Consider the following 23,635-nt stretch of genomic DNA (forward strand, 5'->3'; position numbering starts at 1 on the left):
CTCCATGACACCTAAACGCTCAGCCACATAGCCACGCCGGCGCTTATAACTTGTTTGCGAAAAAATTTTTCAATTAATTCATTCGCTGTTTATTCAGACAAAAACTAAGATTGCCTAGGTTGAAGGGACTAAAGGCTGATTACCTTTGCCTGACTAAGGCCCCTCCACCCATACATTTGCCCAAGTAGAGTGAAACAAAGATACAAATTTCATTCTTCTTTTCAATGAGGTGACACAAAGTTCAAATTGAAAAAGTTTAACAGGTGTAAATACATACGTTTTAAAATAACGCATTACAGTCATCAGCAATCAGCAGTAGCGAGATAAAAGAACATACAAAAAAACTGAAACATTCAGAAATTTATGGCAGAATAGCTAAGCACCATAAGGAAATACGTTTAAAAAGAAAGGAATTGAGCAACTTTCGTCAAATATACAAAAGCACAAAACACTAAAAAGGTTTATAATAAATAATACAAATATGGCTCCTTAAGAGCAAGGAAGTACATCTTAACTTTTTTCCCACACTATTTTTAGTGTAACGTTCTGCCGAAACTTCAACGACATGGCTATTTTCGTGGAGTAGATAAGGTATTTGTTATGAAGAAACTTGCTTACCATATGTTGTTCTGAATTGAGGCAATCGAAAACGATCAAAGCGTAGATCATAGGGAGTATCGCTTGGGCAGCTATGCTCCATATAGGGGGCAAGGGTGTCTCCTATTTGATTAATGACGTATAAGCTGAGTTTAAGATACTATATTCTATTGAATTGATAGACAGTAAGTATCTGAAGCTTGTCGAAAAATAGAAGAGTATGTTCTCTAGGTTGCAGATTTTTTATGTAGCGTACAGACTTTCTTTGTAAAGTTGACAGCCTGTCAAGATAGGTAAAGTTGTGCCCCAAATTAGAAGACCTTGAGCAGGTGCCATGCCTGTAAAGGAGTCCCGTGTTAAGAGATTTAATATTGGATGGTAGTAGGGTAGGACCACGCAAGACGTCACCCAGCGTGAAATGCCCTACCAGTAGGTCATGCAAGCTATCCAACTACAACAAAGGACTCAGACAACCATATACTTCATCTCAACCTTCATCGTCATCAACTACAAAAGCATCAACAGTGCTCAGTTACGTAGGTGCGCACACTGTCTTGCAGATGCGTTTTCGGTACTTGGTTGTTTCCAGAGGCAGTGAACAATTACGGCGTAGTGGGTGATTTGTTGATGCGACATTTGGTGGCGAGATCGACCTATAGGAGGAATCACAGTCGTAATGGTAGTTTGGATAGATGGTCGGCGGAGCATATACAAATGCACACAGCAGCGCTTCGTTGTGAGCACTTCAAGCTGATTGTCGGCAAATAGAGTACATCGATGATACCCTAATTGTCGTCTATCAGCTCTTTATTGTTAGATTATTACGTGAAGCCGGTTTGATATCTTTATTACGCGTGAGATCAGGGCAATCTGATAATAAACTGTGTTCTGGCCTTCGGCAGCAGCTGAGTGTTTTCACACTGTGCTTGATGCTTCTTTCTGCTTTCTTTGTACGTACTTAGTTTGTGTTTGCCTACGCTACAGCAGCACTGTTCTCGCGCGACTAAACAAATGACTTACGCCTTGTTCAAGCACCTGCTAAAAAAAAGCCTGCACTTCTGCGCAATGAGTAGTAGGAGAACTTCATGCACTCAACTTGCTCATATGCGCATCGCCACTTTTCCTGCCTTTTTGCAATTATAATCAGCGTTTGCAGACGATAGTTAATGCTGTTCGGTAGCGCAATGGCGTCGAGATTAACGACACTTCACGACGTCGAGTTGCTAAAATTTTCCATGTGCACATTCATTTTTTGTACTTATTTAGTTTAGGACAACGCCGATTGCACAATTTGACGTGCTCGAATGACAAGCGGGCACCAACATAGAAATGATCTTGGCGAATGGACGGTACAATGATGACATCTTGCGCTATAGTGACATGTGCATGCCCTCAATTATCGGAGTGTAGATAAGCCGTGGTAGGCAAAAAGCTTATGCATATCGTCTAGGCTTGCATGCTATCCTTTGATACTGGGCTTACACAAAGCCATGAGCCTCACTCCAAGGACGTGTATCACAATCGCACAGATGCAAACTCATTGTGGCTAGCAGACGATTCATGGAGCCATCCACTCTGCGGAGTTTCGTCCGTTCGCCGCTAGGTGCTGACTCTATTTGATTTCGAGGTCAATACGCCCTGACAGAGCTTAATTTTTCATGCGTTAAGGTAAAAGCATTGCAATGCTGATGATTTTTCCACGCAAAGCTTCACTGACAACGCTGTAGCACCTGTGAAATCATTGTACGATACTTTGATTTCTACGGCCTTATATATATACTACATTGTAGCTTGGACAACTTTTGCTTCCTTGCTGCACATTCGCACATTTGGTGCACATACCATCAACGAATTCGAAATCTTAACGCATGTCTGTCGGTGAGAGTCAATAATATTGAGAACTAGCAAGTAATGATGCTGAAGAAAGTATACGAATCGTTGTTATAGTATTGTAAGGTATATGTGAAGAAGGAAAGAGAATAATGTTTGCGTCCACTTTTTTCCCTTCACATTCCAAGATAATTGCTACCAAGGACAACCACTATACTTTCTTTGTCACCGTTACCTGCTCGTTCTCATCATTGTTGTGTGTAAATCGAAATTTCTTTTTTCCTACCCTCGACTAAGAAAAAAAAATTAAGACACACTTCAGCACGGGAGTGTCATAAGTGTTTATTGAGGCCGATTGATCACACGATTTTCAAGAATTTTGTCGCTTTCTGTTTGCAAGCTTGAACGTTCTGGCTCTCCAAACTTAATTGCGCGGAAAGAGGCTGGTCTTCGGAATGTGCTAGGGTTGCTGACAGCTCTTTGCTTTGTGAACTGTAGTGAGGAGTGTGACACAGGATGTGCGCAAAGATTTTCTCGTGCATTGCCACAGTAAAGGTAAGGGTATTCATCAAGAAAACCTTGTCACTTGTGCAGGAATTCAAGTCATTGCTACTTCAACAAAATTTAAAATCATTGAAGTGATTGCAGATAAGAATGATTTCTTTCCATCTCTGTACCATTATATTTCTAAAGAAAAACGAGAGTTTGAAGGCATAATTGATTGATGGGATTCAACGTCCCAAAACAACAATACGATTTAGAGTCGCTGTAGTGAAGGGGGCTCCGAAAATTTTCGCTACTAAGGGTTTTTTAACGTGCACCTTAACCTAAGTAAACCAGCCTCAAGTGTTTTAGCCTCTATGAAAAATGCGGTCCTCATGACCGGGACACGATAGTGTGGCATGCGGACCAGCAGTTCAGCTCCATAGCTACTAAAGCACCGAGGCGAGCAGCTTGAAAGCATAACCCTTGGCGTTCCCAAAATGGTGCTCCCACACAGGGCTTTTGTCATGTAATATTCCAATGTATAACACCATTCTTCCGAAAGATGGCTCGCTGGTACTTCCATTCAGCGCAAGACGTGAAATTTGCTTTTCATTTTCTGTTTTATTACAGTGCTACTGGTTCACGATAGAATTCGGCATCTGCAAGCAAGATGGACACCTCAAGGCCTACGGGGCCGGTCTACTCTCTTCCTTCGGTGAGCTAGAGGTAAGAAGCTTACTCGCCTGATATTTTTTTTATTATTAAAAATGAACATTTATGGATATATAGCATATACTTAGCAAATATTCATATAAGCAATCAAGCAGAGAACTGGGAAATGGAAGAGTTGGCAGAAGTCTGAAGCAATGGTGGAGCAATAGCAGTATCACTCTTAAGTGCCTTGCAATTTAAGGCACTGTAGCCCATTCAAAGATCTCATGTGCCGTGATTACACTCATGATGAAAGGGTTATTACAATACTAAACCATCGCTCAGAAGGCATATTTTGGGGTAAAATGAATAACCGAGCTTGGTATCTAATTATTACCAACATCAAGAAGAAGTAATCGGTATAATTAGGCTAAAATCACCAAAAATGCTTCGGAAATACATGGTTCATTTCTGCACCACGCTAGAGAGGGCGCCACCACCTCGCATAGCACACTATTGCTCCTCCCACCTGCACTTCGCCGGTGGTTGGCCGCTACATCTGAAAGGGAAACAACCTGACTGAACTCGCTGCTGAGGACAGGTATCCGAACTGTCATAACAAGCGCGCGAAGTGGATAAAGCGTTGCAAAAGTAGCGCATATGTCGCACGCCGAGTTTTCAAATCTCCTCAGCCGGAATCTGCTTGAGCCAGAGAAACGCTACACGCTTACTTCAAACATTGGCCTCATTGATGGTTTGGTAACCGAAGAAGTGGCAACTCTACGAACAGGAATTGCTGCGTGACGATACTATGCACTTCGCCAGGTTTCGCAGAAGTCAAGCGGCATTCGGGTTTTTTTTTTGAATGTGTGCTTCTGTGTGTATACGCGTACGAGTATTACCTAGCTTGAGTGCGACTTATTCGTAGCATGATTGCAGTTCTGCAATGGAACATGAGTTTAGGTACATATATATATATATATATATATATATATATATATATATATATATATATATATATATATATATATATATATATATATATAAGCCCTAAACATTATAAGAAAGAAAAAGGATGACTTAAGTCCTTTTTCCTTCATTGGGTTGTATTTTCTCATTGCAAAACAAATTTACACCGGCTCGCTCGAATTTCCTCATACTGCAGAGTAGCACAAAGGGTGTGCACGAAGAGTTTTTCATCTTTTTTCAACTTGAACTTCTTGAAAGTTTTCCCTTTTTCGTGCTTGAATTCTCGTCGGTGTGATAATGATCCCGTGTTTTGCGTCAGAAATAAGTTGTCCTCTGAATTTATTCCATGCACCTCCTTACTGCCTATAAGTCATCACAGACTCGTGTATTCGCCGCTTGTATGTCTTTGTGTTTAGTAGACGTGGTTAACGATTTTGAGAACTCGGTACTTTACTATGGGAGACCACAAAGCCGTCCCTTGCGCCTCATACTTGATGAGGCCCTGTCCTTAACGGTACCCTTTGGTGGTGTTACGAAACCGACGCAGGCCTGTGCATCTACATTTCGTGATCTCTCTTTGTATTTTCAGTTAATACGCTGTCATTGCATTTCTGGGCTGCTTCTGTGCAGTTCCATTCAAATAGATTTACAACATTTCCAATAATACAGCTTCGGAGTTTACATTTTGGAGGCTTCGCACATCCATGTGATCTTTTATTTTTTTACAGTACTGCCTGAGCGGGAAGCCGGAGATGAAGCCTTTCGAGCCAGCCGTCACTGGTGAGCAGAAGTATCCGATTACCGAGTACCAGCCAATCTACTTCGTCGCCGAGAGCTTCCAGAACGCCCAGAAGAAAATGAGGTCAGTGAAAAAAGAGCTTCGAACGCAGGGAAGCTTTCTTTGCGTTTCGCTCTTTGTGAAGTTGACGGTAGCGGCACGGATTAGCGAGAAATATATTGAGAGCTAAAAAATAAAAAAAAGCTGCATTGGAAGTTCTGCCTCAAAAGTAGAGTGTACTAGAATAGGTGGAGTGGCGCTACCGCCGCTGTTTTCCTGAAGCTCCGTACGCGGTTGTGATAGAGGGCGCTACGAGCAATCCGGCTTGGTCGTGCGTTGCCGGGCTTCTGCGCCTTTGGCGACACGTGCGACGGCCTGTTTCTTACCGGTGTACGGCTATAGATTTATACTGTCAGAGTAGCATTAAAAATGGTGTTTCCACACGATAATCGGGCTTTCGCCTCATAACATTGCCCCTAAATGTTGCTGCACTGGTTTCGCGGCTCTGAGCGTCTGCTACGGTGACGCGCGAATGAGCCCCTTGCGTAGGTTCTTCGCGATTCCGCTTTTAGGGGCGAAGCTCCTTAGGGCGTGGGCTGTGCGTCCCCTGTAACCTGTATGTAGCCACTTCTCGTTTAGTTCTTGCAGTGTCCACTAGATGGCGGTACCGTCTCCTGTATGTCGCCTCTTCTCGTTTAGTTCTTGCAGTGTTCACTAGATGTCGGCTCCGTCTCCTGCATGTAGCCACCTCTCGTTTAGTTCTTTCAGTGCTCACTAGATGGCGGGACTTGTAGCTGATGATGAAAAGATGCAAGATGTTATAAACTAGACGGCGGTACTTGTAGTTGATGATGAAAGATGCGAGATGTTATAAAATAGGAATGATGTCACATATGGCACGTGTCATTGGGAGAAGGCGATCGTTCGATTTAGTACGGTGACGTACGCTAGGGGGAGCATTGTAATAAAATCGAGTAGGCAAAATGTACGGAAGATTCATGGTTTACCAGGTTTTCCTCCAGAGCTTCGCCCACTCATCATCATTCACTTCGTGGATATAGCGGCACTTTTTTTTTAGTCTTTTTACCAATTGAGAGAAACTGTCAAGTCCGCGTGCTGTCCGTCTCAATGTGCATGGCCGCAGTAAGGCGAAGCTGTAAATAACAGTTCAAATTGGAATGAATGTCGTGAGCGAAAGCTACACGTGTGCTTTTGTCACAACGCCTCGGCTACGGGAAGGAATGCTTTAAATAACGATGCTAATAGAAAAATGCTTTTTCTTACACCCATATTAAAAGGACAACAGCGATGTCTGCATCCCTTAGCTTTTTATTGGATCAGCAGCAAATATACAAATATCGTTCAAGGTGTAGAAACAAGCAGCTGTAATTTAGCCAAAGGATAAAGCCAGGCATAAACCAACGCGGTTTTTTTCCATTTGTCAACAGCATATTAAATGTGTTTACAGATACGACAAAATAAAAATAAAGATGTTTAAAACCGGCTGCTATATACAAAGAAATATCAGTCACACACACTATGCATAAAGATACAATTTAAAGGAAAACAAAATAAAAATAAAGATGCTTAAAACTTATTGCTTTACATATATACAAAGAAGTATCACTGTCACACTGGCTATGTACACAGATAAACTTCAAAGTACAAAAAAATCACTGTAAATACTATGTACAAAGAAAACTGTTACAGTATGTAACAGGACGAGTGGAGCACTCAGCTGTACGGGAATCCTACACGCACCTACGGAGCTTTAGAGGCTGCAGCCTCCTGCGCCGTTCTTCCTTAGCTCTATTGATTCCTTTAACCAAAAAGTGCAATCGAGTGACAACATAAAATTTTACCACATGAGACTTCACTGCTTTTGCATGTTGAGCACAGCCAAGGGGTCTCCCTTCAACCCTGACCAGATGCAGCACATCTAAAATGCTATCACTGCGCAGTTCATTAGTGCTGAAGCAGTCTGTAAATGTGTCTTCTAAATAGCTAACGAAGTCAAACAGCTCCTTAGACGGGTACAACAAACCACCTCTGTCGCAAAAGTTCGTAAAGGCCGAACACTCATGTTCCTTCCCTTCTGAAGCTGGAACAAGCAGTGAAGTACGACAAGCAGTGCATCCTGACTTCTGCACACACTTTCTAGCAACATATCCAGCCATGTAATATGCTAGGCGAGAGTCACTTTTTTTCCCACAAGGCTGTAATGCTCAGTTGGGACAGCAATACTGTCATGGCAGGCAGCGCTTTCTATCACGTCAAGATCTCCTTGAGCGATGTGGTCATCAGTTGTTTGCTGCAGGCTTGTTGCATCTGCCGAGTGTGCATCTCCAGTGTCGACCAGTGATGTAAGCACCAATGGTGTAACGCTCGCACCGTGCACTGGCTTAGCTAGGCTATAGTAGCTCAGACAGTTGACAGCAATTAAGAACTGCTCTGGGGTCGGATGGTCATTACAGCCCGACGACTGCTGCACAACTCCAAACAAGTTCTCGAGTGGATCTTGGCTTAGGTTACTCGTCATCAAATACCTGTAGCTTAGTTCTGTGGTAACATAGTCCAGTAAAGAAAGCACACTGGACAGCGTAACCCTCAGGCCAGTAGCTGTCTGCTTGCTAAGGAACCCGACGCCCTTGCCGACATGCTGCTCCCACTTGTCAATGTAGTCTAGAAAACTGGAGAGCGCAGAACTACCACTTGAGTGCGGCCAAAGAGCCTCGGACTTGAATCTGGAGGTCATCAGTTTGATGAGAACACGCAGTCCCCGTCGCCTTCGCTGCAAATTGCAATGGCTCGGCGGCGGTCGCGGAGGAAATTTCCAAGCCGCATCGATCGCAGCGCCCCCACGCTAACTTTCCGCAGTTCGGGCTTAGCCAGGAAGCGTAGGCGGCGCCCGGCGATCGCGCCACTCGACCTACTCTAGTACACTCTACTCAAAAGTGAAGCCAGTAGTCCGCCATCTTACAAGTACCAAGCTTAGCATGCACCAAGAAAAAGAGAAGCAGCATGTTTTCTGAAACGTCATACAAGTTTAATATGGTTAAGGATTTGGGCTTAACATTGCTCGACGTGGTATAAGTTGCCTTCAGAAGCCCCAAAGCCCGGAAAAATTTTTGCGAAGAATAACTCATCAGTATTCACCGCGATGGGTTGCTTTCATCGGTAACAGCGATCTCTTGTTGCAGGATCAGTCCAGCGTGTACATTAAACGAGCAAAACCACTACATTTAAGCACGCAGCAAACGAAAAAAAAAAAAGCAAGACTATCCCACTAACTAGGGACTAGCCACGGATTCAACTCCACCAGCAACGCGTTACGAGAACTATCACTCTAGCATTTTTTTGTTCAAATAGTACCTGGAGAAACCAGGACACTGATAGCATTATTTTTCATCTGTACGAAGGAATCCTACAGCCCCATATGGGCTCATGTAGTAGGACTCGGAGAACATGTGGGAATTCGAAATAATAAAGTGGCACGAGACTTGGCGTTTGAACTGAAAGGCACTCATCTTTAAAAATTAAGGAAGAGAGAAGGCAAAGCGCACGTTAGAAAAATGCAGGGAGGTCGACTAGAAAAATATTGTATATTACTATGTCACTCGTGAAAGCATACTCGGCCGGCTATGCTGAGTTTTTCTCAACTCCCGCAAGACTTGTGAGCATACGAGTTGAGGAATATGTATTCGTTCCTAGCCGAAGTCATGTTCGCGTTGTGATAATAATACTTGTACTGACGTCCTAAAACCACGTATAGATTAAGTGGGATGCCATAGTGGAGGGCCCCGGAAAAGTTATGGCCAATTGATGTTGTGTAAATGCGCAGTAAAGAGTAAACAAACTTCTCGCGTATCAGTTGAAAGAAAGGAATTTGAGTGCAATCCCACTATCCCAAAAACGCCACTATTACTGCCAGGCAACGCTTAGTAAGCAAGAAAACGTAGCTTCTAACCCATAAAATCAAAGTAAATTGTTATCGGTGGGTGTCATGGACCTAACATACGAAGTTTCAGAAAATTTCAACAAGCGAGTGCTGCCAAAATGCGAAAACTACATTTTAAAATTTATGACGCCACGCGTGGATTTTCGGGCGCATGATTTTAAAAATGAAACTTAAACCTAAGTGATGAAAGAAACCTTCACCGAATGAAACGAACCGCAAGGGATTTTCACCGCTAGAAATAAACTTATGATAGTGAAACGTACGGTGTTAGAGTTCTCGCAGTGCAGTTTCTTCATCTGAAACAATGATTTTTTTTCTGTTGAGAGTCCCCTTAATAACGATCAGATTATCATGGTTTGATCGAGAACCGACCATAGGGATTCTAGGTGGCAGGCAAACATTTCACAACAAAGTCACATCCGTACTCTAACTGCCATCGTTTATATAGATCCTTCATTTCGGGTAAGAAGTCTTGTTAGCCGACGTGATCTTGCGGGACCGAAGTGCAGAACCACCCCGGGCGTGATACAACCACAAGCACTGCTCAACGAGCTCGTGGCGGAAGGAAGTGGTGGATAAATAAAGGGGGGGGGGGTGATCACCTCGCCCTATCCCCTAGAGTCTATGCCAGCAACCCCCTCCCCCCCCGTCCTCTATTCAGCGTTTTTCTACACCTCCGATCACCAATCAGTACAAATGGACCGGACTACTGTTAGCGCATATTATTAGTATTTTTTGCTATGAACGGGTTTTCGTCCTATACTAAAAACAAAAGTCAGGATCCCGTGTCCTCCCCCTCTTCAGTGTTGGTGCAAGTGACTGCCCCCATTCCCTTGAATGAGTAAGTGGATCGGTCCTGGTTGAAGGCTGTGAACTATTCACCAAGGCTCGACCTGTAATGTATCATCATCGTCGTCTTCATCACCAGCCGCATCGTCAATTAAGTGCAACTACTCACGTGATTTTTCAAGCATTGATTTGTAATAGTAGAAGTAGTAGTAGTAGTAGCATAAGATAGCCACCACGGCTAGCATTTCCCTTCAACGTGTGCCAGAATAATACCTAAGGGGCCATAAACGTTTCGCCGTTGTAATGTTGCCCTACACTATATCTTTCGAGCTGACTATTGACAAGATGGCGAATAACCGTGGGTCTTCTATTTTTTTCATTTACGCAGGGAGTTCGCTCTGTCTATCCCGAGGCCCTTTACGGTGCGCTACAATCCATACACTCAGAGCGTGGAGATTGTCGACACAAACATTCAAGTGCAAAACCTTGCAGCGGACATTCAGTGTAAGTATTCCGTCGTTGAGAAGAGCGCAGCGCTTGAATGTGGTCCATTACGACCACACTGACGTATTTTTGTCGCGGCACGGGAAGTATATTCTTATAGATCTCAGCGTATACACGAATCGCAGCATATTACGCGAAAAAATCACAGCATATACAAAGAGTTAATAATGGTGAGTCGGCGAAGTTATTATGCCACATCTACGAAGTGAATAATGGTGAAGGAGCTTGCTCCGTCCGTCCGTCTGTCCATCCGTCTCCTATCAGACTAAAGCGCGCTTCTCCTACGCAGCGTCTACGTATAGTAGAGTGAGCGCCGCATCGCCATTTAGTGAGAACTGTAAGTACTAGGAGTGGCTGCTATGGAAAATGGCAGACAAGTCTATGCTTTCAGAAGATTCACCTTTAAAACGACAAGAAAAAGTTCAGCAACGCACCATCGAACCAGTGACCTCACGCTCCTTAGCACGCGAGGCTAACCACTAAGCCACAAAGAAAAGAAAACCTTCAAATACACAACGGTGAACCATATATATGTACCATGTATCTCTGGCAGTCATCAGAGCCCAGAAACTTCGGCGAGTTTTCTCCCTTAGTCGATAGATGACAAGATGAACGAGCGTTGGGCGCGCGTGCCCCAAAATTAATTGTGTCGCGCCAGCCCACGTGGTGGTGTACAAATGTGTACAACTTGATGGTAAAAGCGTACAAAGTGCATACAAATGTTCTCTAGCGTGGTGGCTCACTCGCACGAGCACTTATCTCGGGATTCGTGTGCACTGTATGTGTTGTGCTTCCAACGCAAGTTTCCTTTGGAGTTAAGGTAGTTAAGAAGAACACGAACGCCCAATCGCTCGCTGCCGCGGCCGCGTTCATGATAGGAGCGCGCGGTTAAAACACGATTAAGTAGAAACTGCGCCAGTTGTTCGCGCTCGTCCTGTGTATACCTGAGCATTTATATTGTGCGTCCTTCTGCGTAGGCACTGTGTTCCGACAGTTGTTTGTCCGCAGTCGTACTACATAGACTTATTTCGAACGTGCTTTCTGCTTGAGGTGTGCGCTGTAAGTTTCTAGCTGCTTGTCAATTTTCGCACGAGAATGCAATTTGTTGCTGTAGCATTCATTCCTTTGCGCTTGTGGTGAAATAATGCACAATAAATGATCAACTACCTCTGCCAGGGCACCTTTTACTTTCAGGTTATACCAATTCATAAAAAGACAGACCAGCCACGTTTTTTTTTAAAGAAAAGTTCGTTCGGTAATGCGGAACTTCACCGAGTTGAGATTACGAAATCATAAATTGTAGGACATAATGCAATACCGTGAAGCCCAGGGGTGTCGAACTAACATTAGCTACCAAGCCGCACTCATAATATTTATTTGTTACCACAAAGGTCATGACTAATTGAAGAAGATTTAAGCGTGAAGGAGGGTGGGGCGAACAAAAATGTTACCTAAAATGGCCATTTAGGACAAGCTTGGCAACATTTTGATGCGGAGAGTGAAGGTGCATGAAGTTGCGTAGCAGGGGGTGGGGAGGTGATGGCCTAACGAAGGGAAGGATTCGTGGCTGGAGGGTTTTGCTGGCAGAGTGAAAATTCGCCTAATTCAGAATAATTTACAAAACTGGGTAAGAAATAGGTCATATGCATTTTAAGTGTGGATGCCTAGGATGTGCTGTTAAACATGGGATAAAAGATAAAGCATGGTTTTCGGTTAAAGCGGCCTTGTCGGTTTTCAGATAGGAAGATGTAAGATACGGTGGAGAGGTTTTACGTCATGATGAGGGCCATATAATACTGTCCGTACGCTGGACCGCATACTGTGCCATATAACATACGGCCTAGTATGAACCACATGCGGACCGCATCGCTTGCACTCGGCCCACACGCAACGATGAGCCGACCTCTTCTTTAAATAAATGCATTTCCCATACGTATAATCATCATCAGCAGCAGCCTGACTACGCCCAATGCAGGACAAAAGCCTATCCCGTGTTCTGACGTCAACTAGGTCCTATGCTTGCTGCTGCCACTTTAAAGCTGCGAACTTCATAACCTCATCTGCCCGCCTACCTTTCTGTCTTCCGTTCACCCGCTTGCCTTCTCTGGGAATCCAGTCAGTGAATCTTAATTTGCGGCGGTTATCTTGCCTTCACGCTGCGTGCCTTTCGACTGTGATGCCTTAAACACCCGTTTCTCTAACACCCATTTAACACCCATTTCTCTAATAGACTCTGCCCTCTGCTCTCGTCTTGTTCCTTAGGGTTACACGTATCATTTTTCTTTGCGCGCTGCGTGTGTGTGTATATATATATATATATATATATATATATATATATATATATATATATATATATATATATATATCACGAGACACAACTTGGCGGTTCTGCTAACTTTATTTCCCAATAGTATCAACCGGTAGTTGTGTTTCTTGTCTTTTCAAGTACGTCTGGGCCTTTAAAAAGGTTTTTTTTTCTGTACAGGTACAAATATATCAAAACTCTTTCAGTGGTGACAGATGCTAAGCTGTCTTGACCAGACCTGAATCGCAGTTCGGCCTATGCTGACAAGAAAGCTTGATATACAAAGCGCGAATTTTTTCGGGGGCTATTGCTCGCCGCACAATATCATCATTTGCGGCCGTGTACTCGATGTTAACGGTGGCTGTTTACCTTGTGTAGGTGGACCACGCAACTGCTGTACAACGCCGAGCCCAGCTATCGTTGAAAGACGCTTGATCTGCGCATGCTACACCAGTTCTTCTGATTGCGAGCAAATAGCGGATCACCAATCTAGAGGCCTTGGATCTGGGCCTGTCATCTGAAAATATCGCGCGTGCGTTCTCCCCTTCGCACTGCGCTGTCAACGGCATCGACAAGTGCGGCACCCCGTGGTCCATGGTTACCTACAAGTAGCTGCGGCGACGACGGACTTGCGGGATTTGCGGCCGTGTACTCGATGTTAACGGTGGCTGTTTACCTTGTGTAGGTGGACCACGCAACTGCTGTACAACGCCGAGCCCAGCTATCGTTGAAAGACGCTTGATCTGCGCATGCTGCACCAGTTCTTCTGATTGCGAGCAAATAGCGGATCACCAATCTAGAGGCCTTGGATCTGGGCCTGTCATCTGAAAATATCGCGCGTGCGTTCTCCCCTTCGCACTGCGCTGTCAACGGCATCGACAAGTGCGGCACCCCGTGGTCCATGGTTACCTACAAGTAGCTGCGGCGACGACGGACTTGCGGGATTTGCGGCCGTGTACTCGATGTTAACGGTGGCTGTTTACCTTGTGTAGGTAAGTGTGTAGCACCTTTTTTCACCTCGATTATTACCATTGTCACTGGCTGCAAATCCCAACTTTCTATTATTTCTTGTTTGCTATGGGTGTTGATGTGTGTACGTATCGCGCGCGCATAGGACGCTTCCTTGCGCGCCACATACAACTCAAACAGCAATTCGCTGTCTGGCTCCGTTCAACGGCGTTTTTTGGTTACTGGAGACCAGGATGCCGTCTACTTGTAGTTTTGTTCAGTGTTGCACACATACTGCTTTGCGCTGGTGACATCGAAACAAATCCAGGGCCTGACAAAGTAGAGCAGCTATTAGTTTTGGTGAAAGATATAGGACAGACAATTGACAAATTCCAGAAAGAAACTTCAAGCAAGTTGAAGGACCTTCAAACGACTATTACAGATACAAAACGGCGACTTTCGAAAATAGAAGAGCGACTTGACGTTATAGACGTCTTACGTAAAGACGTTACAAGCGTGAACGAGGTCCTACAAGAATCACACGCCCAGCTGAAAAGCCTTGAAACGAAACAGACAGAGCAAGCAGATTTACTGGTCGACGATCTGAATAACAGAATGCGAAGGAATAACCTAGTCTTCAAAGGTATTCCGGAGCAGACAGCAGAAAAATGGAAGGACACAGAAAAAATAGTATCTGAATTTGTCACACAGCATCTTGGAATTCAATCGGGTGAAATAGAACGTGCCCACAGAGTAGGGCGAGTCACAGATGATCGAGTTCGGCCGATTGTAGTGAAATTTTTGAACTTCAAAGATAAGAGTAGCATTCTAAGAAACGCCTACAAGCTACAGAAATCTTCCCCTCGAGTCTGGGTAGAGGAGGATTTCTCGCCAAGGATACAGATGATAAGAAAGAAACTTCGCGATTTCGTAAAGGTAGAACGAAAGCCTGGCGAAAAGTATAAGCTGCTCTTTGATAAGGTTCTCCTGGGAAATAGATTGTACGGATTAGGGAATACTAATGACAGCACAATTGTTCAAATACCAAGGCACGAACCACGTGTAAACACGGCTTGACGCAGGAATCGTTGTGCGCATACCTTATCTCTCGTTGTATGTAATTTTCGCAGCATCTTGAACAAACAAGATCAACTTGCCACAATCGTTGAATGCTGCACTGCGGATCTAGTTCTCGGTACGGAGACGTGGTTAAATGCTGATGTATCAAACGGCGAACTCGCTCTGTCTGCTGATTTCAATATTTTCAGAAAGGACAGGTCATACCAGCGGGGTGGCGGCGTAATGATTGCCGTAAAAAGTCACTTTAAGGCGCAACTATTAGACACAGACGCACACTTAGAAATTTTGTGGATTGTACTGCAACTGTCAGCAGGTGAAACTTGTATTGTCGGGGTATGCTATCGTCCGCCAGACGCTTCTATCGAGTTTGTCGATAATTTGAATGACTCACTTAGTTTTGTTCAATGCAAACATCCAACATCACCAATAATATTAGCCGGTGATTTTAATTATCCGGGAATAGACTGGCGGACATGCACACCTACGGGTGGTACAAGAAGAAATGAATGTATTGATTTCCTTGATACACTTTCATTATTTAACATGACTCAAATGGTCTCTGTCCCTACACGCGGAAGTTCTGTTCTTGATTTAGTGCTCACTACTGAACCTGAGAATATGCGCGTCCACGTACTAGATTGTATTAGTGACCACAATGTTCTACACTGCGAGGCCATGATAAAAGTGGTAAAACCAGAAAAACAGATGAAAGTATTGTACGACTACAAACGAGCTGACGTACTGAACATTCTGTCCGACCTGTCGTCTTTCTCTGATCACTTTCTCACCAGCCTCCATTCTCGTGACACGAATGAAAACTGGCGAATCGTTCACGAGAAACTCATGCAACTAAAAAACCAATACATTCCTACAATTACAATCACATCTTCGACTCACAACTCATGGTTTACCTCGCATGTCAAGCGGTGCATCAACAAAAAAAAGCGCTTGTATTCTAAGGCAAGATTCTCGGGCACCGATGCTGCATGGGAAGAGTACAGAAACTATGCAAAGATATGCGACAGAGAAATAAAAACAGCTAAAGACAAATTTTTTAATGAGGATCTACCTGCGCTGCTAACAAACAATACTAAAAAATTTTGGAAAGTGGTAAATCCTAGGAAATGTTCGGGACAGCCAATTCATCTAACTAAAGACGATAAACTGTTGTCACCGTCAGAGGCTGCAGAAGAACTGAACTTATTCTTTGGATCTGTTTACACTGAAGAGGAGCCCATTTCGGCCGATTTAAAATTTGACTCCATTAACGCCACAATGAATGACATCGTGATCACTCCGGAAGGTATCGAATCGGCTATTGAACGTCTTGCAAACAATTCATCCCCTGGACCAGATGGTATATGCCCGAAGTTACTTAAAATTACTAAGCCAGTCATATCCCGTATTTTTGTAGCTTTATTTCAGCAGTCAATTGACACTGGATGTGTGCCTGACACATGGAAAATCGCTCGCGTGACGCCGATATTTAAATCCGGTGATTCATCGATGCCATCTAATTACAGGCCCATTTCACTCACCAGCATACCCTGCAAATTATTAGAACACATCATATCATCTGCAGTAATGACGTACTTAACCGAGCAAAATTACTTTATTCCTAACCAACATGGTTTCCAGCGCGGGCGTTCATGCGAAACACAATTATTCGAATTAGTTACTGACCTCCATTATGCCGTTCATGCGTCTACAATAATTGATGCCGTATTTATCGACCTTGCCAAAGCATTTGACAAAGTTCCCCACAGTCGTCTATTAATGAAGCTAGACTGCCTTAAGATAAACCGAAACGTTACCACTTGGATAAATAACTTTTTGTGTAATCGTTATCAATTCGTGACTGTAAATGATTGTTCATCTACATTGATTCAAGTTAAATCCGGGGTACCCCAAGGCTCTGTACTTGGACCGATACTGTTTCTCATCTACATTAACGACATTTCTAAAAATCTGGCATCTACTACTCGCTTATTTGCCGACGACTGTGTGATTTATAGAAAGATTACTAACCCAAACGACCACACTGCTTTACAAAAAGACCTTGATAGCATCGCTACTTGGTGCGATCAATGGCAAATGAAAATTAACGCTTCCAAAACAAAAGTAATAACTTTTACGAATACTACCCAGCCCCCGATCAATTCCTATCTCATTAATGCAATGCCAATAGAACACGTTTCATCAATAAAGTACTTAGGCGTCCATCTTTCCGCCGACCTGTCATGGAATGCCCACATTGACGCAATAACATCTAAAGCATCTAAAACACTTGGATTCATTAGACGCCACTTACATCAAGCTAACTGGAAGACAAAACTTACAGCATACACCTCACTTGTTCGGTCTAAAATAGAATATGCTTCATTCATTTGGAACCCACATCAAATTTACTTAATTAACAAACTTGAATCCATGCAAAATAAAGCTGCCCGATTCATAACCAGAAACTACTTGCGTCATTCGAGCATCACTAATATCAAAGCATCACTGAGCCTCCCATTACTAGAGAAAAGAAGAGTGCTGGCCCTGCTATCCCATTTTCACAAACTTTATCATAATCATTCGTCATTTGCTACCACTTACATATTGCTTGCCCATCACTATTTTCCGCGCCTAGATCACCCCTTCAAAGTTTTAGTTCCATATGCGCGTACAAACATCTTCTATAACTCGCCTCTGTTGTGCGCACTCCGTCTTTGGAATGACTTACCACATGATGTTGTGTCTGTAAGAAACTTCGACGCCTTTGTAGAAATGTTAAAAAGCTCACCTAATATTGTATGAAAAAAAAAAAAAAAAGTGAATTATTTTTTTGTACGATAGTGTTTCATTGTTATTTGCTGTGCTTTAGTGGTGTTACCAACTGTTTATTTGTTCAAATGTAACCTAACCCTCATCCCGTTTACTGTAACCCCCCCCCCCCTATGTAATGCCCGGCAAGGGCCTTTAGGGTATGTGAATAAAAAAAAAAAAATCATTGTGTGACCTACGTCTCTTTTACTTTTCTTTAGACGTTTGGTGGTGTGCCCGACATTGAACAGCGTTTCGCAAGTATGGAAACCTAGGTTACAACAATTTATTCCTTTGCACTTCAACTTTTGGCCATGTCAATCTACACTCGGAGAAAAGAGCGAGTGAAGAGGGAGTCTTCTCATCCCGCAACAATGATAGTCGTCATGCTTGCTTGTGTTTTGTTGTTTAACAGCTTGGTACTTCCCACTACCCAATCAAGAAGGCTATGTCACGCTAAGATCGATCGTTCCGTTTGCAATGGGACGTGAAAATTGTGGACGCGTGACTTCAATGTAAAGAAAGGGACGGGTGATAGATAACGATCATAAATGTGAAAGTGATAGCGTCTAATAGCTCGTTTCGCAGAACTTCCGGCGTCGTTCGTTTTAAATGAACGATCATTATCTTGTGCGTGACCGAAAAATTGAGAACATTGCAAATGAAATAAATGACGAAAAAATTCTGGTTCAGAGTGGTGGCCGAAGCCGGGTCCTTTGCGGGGAAAGCAGGTGATCTACCACATTGTCGTGTGTCTGCTTGTAAAAACTGAAATTACCTTCCTCTGCTAGGAAATTGAGTGAAAGTAACTTTCATGCTTCACAAATACACGCGTCCTTTATGCATGCTTTACAATGCAACACGACAGATTGAAATAGTAATGTGTCGTACAAGTAGCCATTGCCAGTGGGCGTCGGAACATGTGATTACCATAATGGCTTTATGGTTTAAAGCCAGTCACCCACTAAAAAAAGCATACACGCTACTGTGCCTGTTCCCTTGAGGCCGCGTAGTGCATAGCAAGACAGAAAAGGTTTCATGCTTAAAGTGTTTGAAGTATGCACTAGAACAGGCTATTGCTATCGCGTTAAACTGCTAAAGACGAACTTTCAGGGTCCCCGAATTTCTTCGACGCCTAACCAAAGTCGGAAATTGACCGTCTGCGGCGTGAACACTGGTGATGCGAAAAATGATCACGGAATGACGTTCCAGAGGGCATTATTATACAACTTTATTACATCCACACGATGTCACATAAGATTGAAATTTGTGGCATGTTCATGGATTCGCATGACGCAATAAATCGTCCTGATGGGGGACATTGTGACGCCACTAAGAAGTAATTGTGGTGCCAAATGACGGCGTCATCACGTGACATCGTCGCTTCGTTAGAGTTTCACCAATCACGAAAGCCATGCAAGGCCAGGTGAGGTGCAGATAGGTTTGCGATGGCGCCGATCCTGGACGCACTGCTAAACCCAAACAGGCTCAGAACACTTTGAGTACGGAGCGGGGTACGATCAACGCATCGACTTTTCTTCTCCCGTGTTTCCAGATACGAAGTTGAAGGTCTTGTCGCCACAAAACTGCAAGATCACCCGAGAGGCAATAGAAGCCGTCTTTGTCCAAAGAATGGGTGATGCATGAGTTAGTCAGGAATCACTGTCACTGACAGAAAAAAGGTTTGCTGTTTATAGCACGTGTGCTTTGAAGTAATGCTTGTGTGAATAATATGTGGAAGGTCTCTTCCCCCCTCCCCCCAAAAATACCATGTGATTATGAGAGATTCCGTAGTGGAGGAAAAAGTTTGACCATATGATGTTCTTTACGTGCTCTTAAATCGCACTGTACATGGGCCTCCACTCATATTGCCTCCATCAAAATGCGACTACTACGTCCGGGATTGAACAAATTATGCTCGAGTTAGAGACTACATATTCCCTTTTTTTTCTATTGCACGCGTTTTTTTTCTTGTCTTAGTTTGTTCTTGTAGCGTGCTCTCCTTGAATGATTCTTTTTGAAGCTATGAGTATGCGCTCTTCCTGTGTGTTTGTACCTTCTTAGTCTCCCAGTTGTAGCGCTGCTTCAAAAAATGCATCGACTAGGGCGAAAAAGAAGGTGACGACTTTCGACATTAAGCAACCTGAGCTGAATGCATAAACAATCCGAAAGATTTTGTGGCGTTCTTCGGTTTTAGACCGCACCACACATTTATGGAGTGCGACAGCGAAGAACTGTCACGCTAGCTGCATCGTGAAATCTTTGAAAGTATGCAATACGAGACGGCTAATGGACGATGCACGTCACCGCAGCCATTTTTTTGAAAGGCTGCGAAAAAAAAAACTTTTTCGTCATAAATCAACAACGTGTCGCTTCACTTTCTTGAGTTTAGATGGGTATGCGCCCCGATTACGTCCTTCTTGGGTCGATGCTGACGCGGAAGACCACCAGCAACATTCCATTTTATTTTTTTTTACACGCAGCTCTTACGCACCAGTTCCTGCGTTGAGTGGCCTCACCATCACCATTGCCGTTGGTGGCGTAACCGAAAGACGTGAATAAAATGAGAAAAAAAGGCTAAAGCTCGACAGACAAAAAAATTGGCCACGTGTCAGCGTGATTGCATTCTTTCTTGTCTCGTTCTGACGAGAGTGCTGGAACCTAAACAGGTAGAGGTGGCAGGGGCAAAGAAATTACGTCACTCGCGCCTCGTGACCTTGAGCACTCTTTTTTTTCTTCGAATGCGCGGCTTTTGCAGTGCCACTTTGCGCGCACGCGTTAATTTATTTGTTTATTTATTTATTTGTTTATTTATTTATTTGTTTATTTTTATTTATTTATTTATTTATTTATTTATTTATTTATTTATTTATTTATTTATTTATTTATTTATTATACCTCAAATGCCCCAGCGGGGTGTTACATGAGGGGCGGGCTGTGGTACAAATTTCTTTCGATGTGGGTTTTGAACATAACTGGGCTTGTGTGGTGCACGACGTCGGGTGGAAGATCATTCCAATCCTTTGCTGTTTGAACAAAGAACGAGCGAAGGTGGGTGGTTGTGCGGGTATGCGCAGAATAAACAGTGTTGCGGTGGCTAGTACGAGAAGAGATGATTCGACGGGCGGGCAAGATATCAAATGCGTCAGACAATGTATGAAAGAATTTGTGAAAAAGAATTAGTCTAGCGGTCTTGCGTCGCAATTCTAGATTCTGAAGTTGGGCTTGGTCTTTCAGATTAGTGACACTTGAGTGATACAAATATTCAGAGTAAATGAACCTTGCTGCCCTATTCCGAATAGATTCCAACACTTTAGATAGATTAGATTGGTGCGGGTCCCAGATGGCGCAAGCGTACTCGAGTTTCGGGCGTACTAATGTGAGGTAGGCTTAACGTTTTACAGGAGGAGGGACAAGGCGTAAGTTTCGTCTGAGGTAGCCAAGAACTTTATTTGCTTCGTTACAGATGTTTATTATGTGGGGTGTCCAGTTAATATCGCGTGCACAAGTAGTGCCTCCCGCGGCGATTTCTGATTGATATGTGGGGCTTAACGTCCCAAAACCACCATATAATTATGAGAGACGCCGTAGTGGAGGGCTCCGGAAATTTCGACCACCTGGGGTTCTTTAACGTGCCCCCAAACCTGAGCACACGGGCCTACAACCGCGGCGACTTCTGTAACGAGCTTTTTCTCTCACGGACGGTTTTCCGCTCGAAACCACCGGGGCCGACGCCGACGGGGGAATTTCTGTGACACGAGCTTTCTAACGATATTGCGTTAAAATAGAGGTTTTTCGCCTGCTTGGCAACTCAGGTGTATGGGTAAAGGGACACTAAAGAGCGAAGCAATTTTTCGGGTATTAGTACAACTTCACGATTCTGATAACACCACTCTTACAGCAAGACAGCGCTTGGTAAGAGAGCGAACGCCTGAAAAGGAATTGCAGGTGGACATAGCATGCAGCTTGAGATTCCCGCACCATACACCATGACGTCATACACAGATTTCGAAGGCGTCTACTCGGTCCTATATACTCTGCTTCAAATGTATAAAAATGAAGCAAATTCTGATCTGAGAGTGTCGTACATTGAACATGCAGAGTTTCAAAAAATTTGTTTGAGCTGATGTTGAAATATGTTAAATATACATTTTGAAATTTTTGACGTCAAGCAGGTAGACTTCGGCGGGAAATTCAAAAATAAAACTTTGACCTTGACTTTTTTTCCTTTGTAATGAACGTATGAGAGTGAGGCATATAACATTAGAGTTTTGAGAGTTCAGTTTATCAATATAAACCAAGTCATTATTTCTCCTTGACGTGTCTTGAAGAGATTCGGAGTTTTTTTCTGCTTCCTCAACGATAGAATATCTCCCTCATCCCAAAAAAAGGGAGCCTTTGCGCAAGCATGCCACTATATCAAGGAGGCTCGCGGCACCGCAGCCGCACAGAAACACAACCTTTAGTCTACCCCTATTACAAGAAAATAATCATCATCATCGTCGTCATCATCATCATCATCCTGACTACGCCCACTGCAGGTGAAAGTCTCTCCTATGTTCCGCCAGTCAACTCGGTCCTGTGCTTGTTACAGGAAAGTAATGTCTTGCAAATTTTTACAGTGAAAGCTGAGATATACAGTGAAGCTGTCTACCGCTGCCAGTGTTCGTGCGTGCTATTGCACACATTCAAATACTATATACAGGACCCAACGGCATTTGAACCCATGCCCTCTGCAAGACAATTGGTACTTCACCAGGAGCCATACCGGTGTTTTGAACTCCATCGTGAAAACAAGTGTATTATATCAACACTACGATGTTTTAGAGGTTGCAGAAAAATGCCATGTTTAGGCTGCGTCATCTCGTAGTCAATATTTCATGTACAGTGCATCTGCCCGGATAACACGATCGAAACCTGACAGTTTATTTCTATCTTTGCTCGTCGCTCACAATTTTCGTCTTTTTTTTATTACAGCTGACATGACCCTTCTTGCTGCTGCCTTGAAGAAAATATAAAGAGAAGACACAAATTTGAAAGCAAAGCCAAAAGACGGCGATCTTTATTCATATGAGGCGGACACCGAGCCTCCATGCTCGTGAGAAATAATACCTCTACACTGTATATCTCTGTTAACTAATAAAGTTGTTTTATCAAAATAGAAATGAAATGTTACTGAAATGCTCCTCATTTACACAAACCATACAAACCATATAAGAAGTGTAAGCCTTAAGATTCTTTCTGAGGTATGTTGTCTATGTGATTCTTTGTATTAGCCACTTCACATGCATTAATCGTTGAGCAGTTTTTAGATTGAACTTGACGTCAAAAGTAGGGTGAATGTTTCAGTTGATTGCTCCTACTTCGCTGTTAGGTAAGTTTTGCATCGTGGCGCTGCCACTTAGCGCTAAATCGTGATATTCAGCAGCATCCTGACTGCTGTGTGTGCGCGCGCCAGAGGTAATAAGTTTGGAGATCATCGATACAAATAATCAAACAGCTAATTTTACGATCACCCAGGGTCACTCAGGCGTAGGTGAAGCTGCGAATTCGGGTCTGAGTGAATGTGGCTGAGGATACGTGCTGGTGACATTGAGTCCGAATGAATTGGTTCAAGTAAAAACAGAGTGAGTCATTGTCCGAGTGAGTTCGGCTGTGGAAAATTTCGGCGAGTCGGCGTTCGAGTGAGTACTCGGAGCTAAATATACAGCGACTTTGAGTGAGCTCCAAATTCTTTACTGACCTAAGCGTATGTCCATTGTTATTTCGCCTAGAAGAAAATAACCAGCTGGCTAAACATTATGGAATTACATACATATATGTCCCGACTCAAAACTAATTTATTTTGTTGATATGCGGGTTTGATTGATTGATATGTGGGGTTTAGCCTCCCAAAACTACCATATGATTATGAGAGACTCTGTATTGGAGG

General features: G+C 43.5%; 1 protein-coding gene across 6 annotated transcripts in view; it reads left to right on the forward strand.

The window, feature by feature from the left end:
- Positions 1-22,873, forward strand: part of Hn (phenylalanine hydroxylase) — a 115,353-nt gene extending 92,480 nt beyond the window's left edge. For 5 of the 6 annotated variants that reach the window (XM_075871112.1, XM_075871115.1, XM_075871113.1 and 2 more), the window contains exons 10-13: positions 3,544-3,639; positions 5,262-5,395; positions 10,447-10,562; positions 13,246-22,735. In XM_075871112.1, coding sequence (XP_075727227.1) covers positions 3,544-3,639; positions 5,262-5,395; positions 10,447-10,562; positions 13,246-13,388 — 489 coding nt within the window. In that variant the 3' untranslated portion in view covers positions 13,389-22,735. Of the gene's footprint in view, positions 1-3,543; positions 3,640-5,261; positions 5,396-10,446; positions 10,563-13,245 lie in introns of all 6 variants that reach the window. The other variant, XM_075871117.1, reaches the window with a different exon arrangement.
- The last annotated feature ends 762 nt before the right edge of the window (positions 22,874-23,635 follow it).

The sequence above is a fragment of the Rhipicephalus microplus genome, chromosome 8 (assembly GCF_043290135.1).
Source record: "Rhipicephalus microplus isolate Deutch F79 chromosome 8, USDA_Rmic, whole genome shotgun sequence".
Classification (NCBI taxonomy): Eukaryota; Metazoa; Arthropoda; class Arachnida; order Ixodida; family Ixodidae; genus Rhipicephalus; species Rhipicephalus microplus.